The 5,170-nt window shown below is 31.8% G+C and overlaps 1 protein-coding gene across 1 annotated transcript; it reads left to right on the top strand.

Annotated features, from left to right (window-relative positions):
- The first annotated feature begins 1,024 nt into the window (after positions 1-1,024).
- On the top strand, positions 1,025-1,936 carry LOC106378804 (branchpoint-bridging protein-like). The gene has a single exon (XM_048764524.1). It carries the CDS (start codon positions 1,086-1,088, stop codon positions 1,797-1,799), a length of 714 nt encoding a protein of 237 aa, XP_048620481.1. The 5' UTR covers positions 1,025-1,085; the 3' UTR covers positions 1,800-1,936.
- The last annotated feature ends 3,234 nt before the right edge of the window (positions 1,937-5,170 follow it).

The raw sequence follows: 5,170 nt of genomic DNA, 5'->3' as shown, positions 1-5,170 counted from the left end.
CCATTCTGCAACCTCAGGTGTACACCACCTGTTTGAGTTTGAGTAACTTGTTCAGTAGCCAGGAATGAGATTGCTTAGGAGCAGTAGTCCGGTATAAATGTTTCTTTTCCTTTTTATTGGTAAATTTGTTTTAGTATATACTTCAGTTTATTTACATTTTGTTCTTCTTGCATAAATCACCTTCTTTTGTTGTCTCCAATTTTTGGCTTTTAAAATCTTACAATCTGCCAAATAGAAATTAGATGAATATAAAAGTTTCATTTCATGATTTTCATATCCAAGTCTTTGACTAACATTGTGTAAATTTCCAACTTTATTTTAAACAAAATCACATATAATTCACATAAGTTTTTTCATATTCAATTCATTGAGGTAAAAAAAAAAATTCAAAATAAAATTGTAGTAAACAACGTAAGCGATATATTGAATCAAATATTAATTGTAGGTTAACTTAACTGCTGAAACGTTTAACATGTTAATAAACTTGATAACAATCTGTTTTAAATATCATTTGGTATATTCCAAAAGTATATATCCCTCAGTCAAATGATTGAAGAGATTTACTAAATTTAGTCTTTAACAACTTTTAACCTTGCCAAGTTACAAAAAAAAAAAAAAAAAACTTTTAGCCTAAAGATCTTTTGCAACAAACACATCATATACACGACGTTCTGTTTGATGGTTTTCTGTAACAGTTAATAAGATGACATTATTTTCGAAAATATCCCGTATCAAATGATCAGAAAATATTCGAGGTATATTTTCATCTGTCATCTTATTGTTCAGATGTTTCTTTGCCAAAACTATTTAATTTTAGTAATTATATTGTGAAATCTACACGACGTGATTTTAAAAATATATTATTATTTGTTTTTACGGGATAATAGGTCCAACAAATCATTTTATAGAGATAACTGCTACTAGATACCCATATCACGTAGATGCGGATATTCAGTTGTCATCACCTTTGTATGATATCTTTTCCCTAAATAAACGAATTAATCTTCTATATAAACGTATTCATACTCACTCATTTTTAGGTTTTACAACTAAGAAATATCAGTCGTATTCAAATCTCCTTAACCATGGTGAAGAGCATCATTGTCATCGTAGCTATATGCCTCGTCTCTCTACCAAATCCTACCGTGGGATCACAAAAGAAACCGTGGCCTATGCCGTCCGACCTAGCCAACCACAATGGAAAGTTCGGTGACTCTAAGGTTTCTTGGGCTTGCTCCGAGTCATCCGATCCAAACTCTCCTCCTTCACCCCCTGGCTCGTTCCCCACTATCCCCAACATTCCCGGGATACCAAACATCCCTCAAATCCCTATCCCACAGATTCCAGCGATACCGAACATCCCTATCCCACAGATCCCAGGGATACCGAACATCCCTATCCCACAGATCCCAGGAATACCGAACATCCCTATCCCACAGATCCCAGGAATACCGAACATCCCTATCCCACAGATCCCAGGAATACCGATCATCCCTGGTCTACCTAACATTCCTAGTCTAGGAGGATCATTTAGCCCGTTCGAGTCTGTTCTCGTGTCGCAGTCCAGTGAGTTAGAGAAGTGTTTGACTGGGGATAAGTCGAAGGGGTCGGAGAAATGTTTCTCGCAGGTCTTTTCGAGTTGGGCAGATAACGACTTGTCTTTGGACAAAGAGTGTTGTGAGATCGTTTTGAATATGGACAAGAAGTGTAACGGCCATCTTCACATGATGTTCAAGAGCCATTTCTTTGCTCCTCTCCTTCAGTACTCTTGTCACATCAAGCACGCCAAGAAAAACTAAGCGTTTCTCCAACGTTTTGTGTTTTCTTTGATTTTTTCTTTAGTTTTCTGTTAGGGTTTTGTTTTGTTTTGTCCATTTCCGATGGACATTTCTTGATTAATTCTTTGTTTAATTAATAAAATAATAGTTTTTAACAATTGTTGTTTATCTTATCTGCTAATTTCAAATTTATTTACATTTCTTTAATTCGATATGCTTGTTGATTTTCATCTATGCCTATACAATCCGAAAACTAGTTTGCCGTTTTTAATCAATATTCGGATTCAACAAGATGTAAACAAATAAAACATGGGCTATTAAAAATAGCGTTTTGGGCTTTGCCTGGGTCATTCGAGTAGTAGACAAACCTTTGCTTTTTCAAGCAATATCTATATTTCATGACTTCGGAGTTCTCTTTTTTTTTTCCGGCTAAAAAAATTTTATTAATTATTATCAGCACAAATTTTTGTTGTACAAAAAAAAACTGGACATGATTAGAACAAGTTCCAATCGGTCGGAGAAATAATAGATTTTTTTGCTAATAAGTCAGCAGATCCATTATTTTGACGATGAACATGCACAAATAATGTTGAGAGAAATAGAGACTTTCATACAATGACTGAGTTGACAAAGTGTTGACAACAGGAACTTTAGGCTTCCTCTTTGATGTATTTAAAGATACCTAGTTAATCTCCTTCTAATATACCTTTCCTATAACCTAACAATTAATATCTATTTTATTTTGCGTCAATATATTTTTATACTCACAGTTAAAAAAATTGGCGATTGATGAACTAAAAAAATAATTATGAAATATAACGTGAATATATGTGGTAATTGTGATGGATATCATGATAAAAGATATAACGTGAATATATGTGGTAATTGTGCTGGATATCATGATAGAAGATATAAATTATATTACTCTTATATTAATCGAGCTTTCCGTTGTCGGGGGTATCAAAACTAAGTTATTTGTATGCAGATTGCTCATGATGAGCATGAAAAGGACGACTGATAGATAAAATATCAAAATTATTTGAAAATTTTGTTTCTTAAGTTTTTTTTATAAATAAGAGATTTGGAATTGTTGGCCATAAATCTTCAAGTGTAGACTCAAACCATTTAATTATTCTTTTTTTTTTTGTAACTGAACCATTTAATTATTCTTTAAGCAGAAGATATACTCTTTCCAGCATGAATCGGACATGTTGATCCAAACTCTTATGTTTTCAAAAGGATTTTCGTATACAGTTTTGAAAAATGATATATTACGAATACAATAATAGAAACATAACAAAAATCAATTTGTGAATTCGAACTACAGCTACTCACCAACTCCTTCGGGACCTCTTGAATTAATGCTTGTAATTGACATCATCCCCACACATCAAAAGAAGACGTAACTGAAAACAAAAATGAAATAAACATTTTAAACTCCATTTTTTATTTTTCTGCTAAGGTTGCGAGACAAATCAGAAAAAGAGCTATACATTCCATTTCTTATTTATTGTGAATAAAAAGAGTAGGCCCGAGACAGATCGGTTATCCGGGCAATTTTAAGATATCCGGATCCGGATCCTTATCTGGCGGATCCATAATTTTACTATCTTTATCCGGATCCGGGGTTCGCGGATATCCGGGTGTCGGATATCCTTCTAAAAATTATAATATCCGGCGGATATCCGGATCCGGATTTGGATCCTTAAAATAAATAAAAAATAATATTAATATATATATAAAATATTAACAATAATTTAAAAATAAAAAATATATATAATGTTTTTAATTATTTTTATGTATAATATTAGAAAATTTACATCAAATTTATATATAGTATTATAAAAATGAAAATTTATTAAATAAAATTAGTTTTTATATATAGATATTACTATTTTGAAATAGTTATTAATAAAATTTACGGATCCGAATATCCGGACTAAAAAATCAAGATATCCGGATCCGGATTCGGCTTTGACGGATCTAACATTTTACTATCCGGATCCGGATTCGGCCTCTCCGGATATCCGGATTTTCGGATCGGATCCGGATCGGATCTCGGATCGAATCTGGATCTCGGATAAAAGTACCGGGCCTAAAAAAAGTACGTTGAACTTTTAACGAAAAATCAGAATATGATGAGAATGACCAAACTGTTATAAGATAAACATTGAAATGATCATCCACTCCTTTACTAACTCAAGCACTATGATCATCTACTCATCAAGCACTATGATTACCCACTCATTTACCAAATTAAGCACCATCTTTGTTATTTTATGTATTGTTGCTCACTATAAATACCATCACTCATCTCACTCTTTTGTACACCAAAAACAAGAAGAAGAATTTATAATCAAAGAATCATTACATCTCATCTCTCTTCTCCCTTTTTATAATAAATATTCTCTCTTGCATATTTATCGTATATCTTCTTTCTGCGGGGAGAAATTTTCACCCTTATTTAAATTTCTCGACACTATAAAATCATAAGTTATTTTACAACACGTTATCAGCACGATCGTTCTCCAATTTGGTAAAATTTACTTGTATCATTTATACCCTGCTATAATGGTCGGTATACAGCCTTTACTATTATTTATATCATGTTATAATGGCCAGAATACCGCATATATTATTTATTAGTAATTTAATTAATTTATTGATCGGCCGAGCCGCCTTATATTATGTTTATTGTTAATTGGTCGGCTAAGCCGCCTTATATTCTATTTATTGTTAATTGGTCGGCCGAGCTGTCGTATAATTTATTTATTACTCTGCATTGATCGGCTGAGCCGTCGCATGATTTGTTGTCATAACATAAATATTCCATTGCCACAATTTTTACATTTATTAATTTTTATGAAATTTTATAGATTTGATTGACTGTTTAATACGATATTTTCAGACTGATTTTTGGTGCACTCGATTCAATCCCAACGGTCACAAAGAAATTTTTTCAAAATTTTTTTCTTTTTTTCAAACGGTCATGAACAGTGATTTTTATCTATAAATAAAACTCATTTTCACTTCATTTTCTCATCCAAAACATTTCATCTTCTCTCAAATATTTTCAAATCGCTCTCCTCCGATTTTTTTTTCATTTCAAGAAAGATGATTCGCGCATTTTTGATTTTATGTGCAATTTTTATTTGTGTTTCTATTTACGGTTTATTCGTTGGAGAATTTGCTCCGGGAGAATTTAAGATGAATATCGGTTTAATTTTCTTTACATTGTTTCTCCTTGTAATTACGTGTATTATTAATATAAATGGTTCATTTTAAAATTGCAAAATTCTAAAAAAAAAAAAAACATATTTATGATTCATGATATTTAGTATCGTTTGGTATTATCAGTTTAGTATATAATGTTAATTAGACGATGATAGTAA

Source organism: Brassica napus, chromosome C8, assembly GCF_020379485.1.
Source record: "Brassica napus cultivar Da-Ae chromosome C8, Da-Ae, whole genome shotgun sequence".
Classification (NCBI taxonomy): domain Eukaryota; kingdom Viridiplantae; phylum Streptophyta; class Magnoliopsida; order Brassicales; family Brassicaceae; genus Brassica; species Brassica napus.
This window is presented reverse-complemented; position numbering and strand designations above follow the sequence as displayed.

What these genes read in the sequence shown, in the direction of transcription:
- LOC106378804 (XM_048764524.1), top strand. Translation starts at nt 1,086, where the DNA reads ATGGTGAAGAGCATCATTGTCATCGTAGCTATATGCCTCGTCTCTCTA.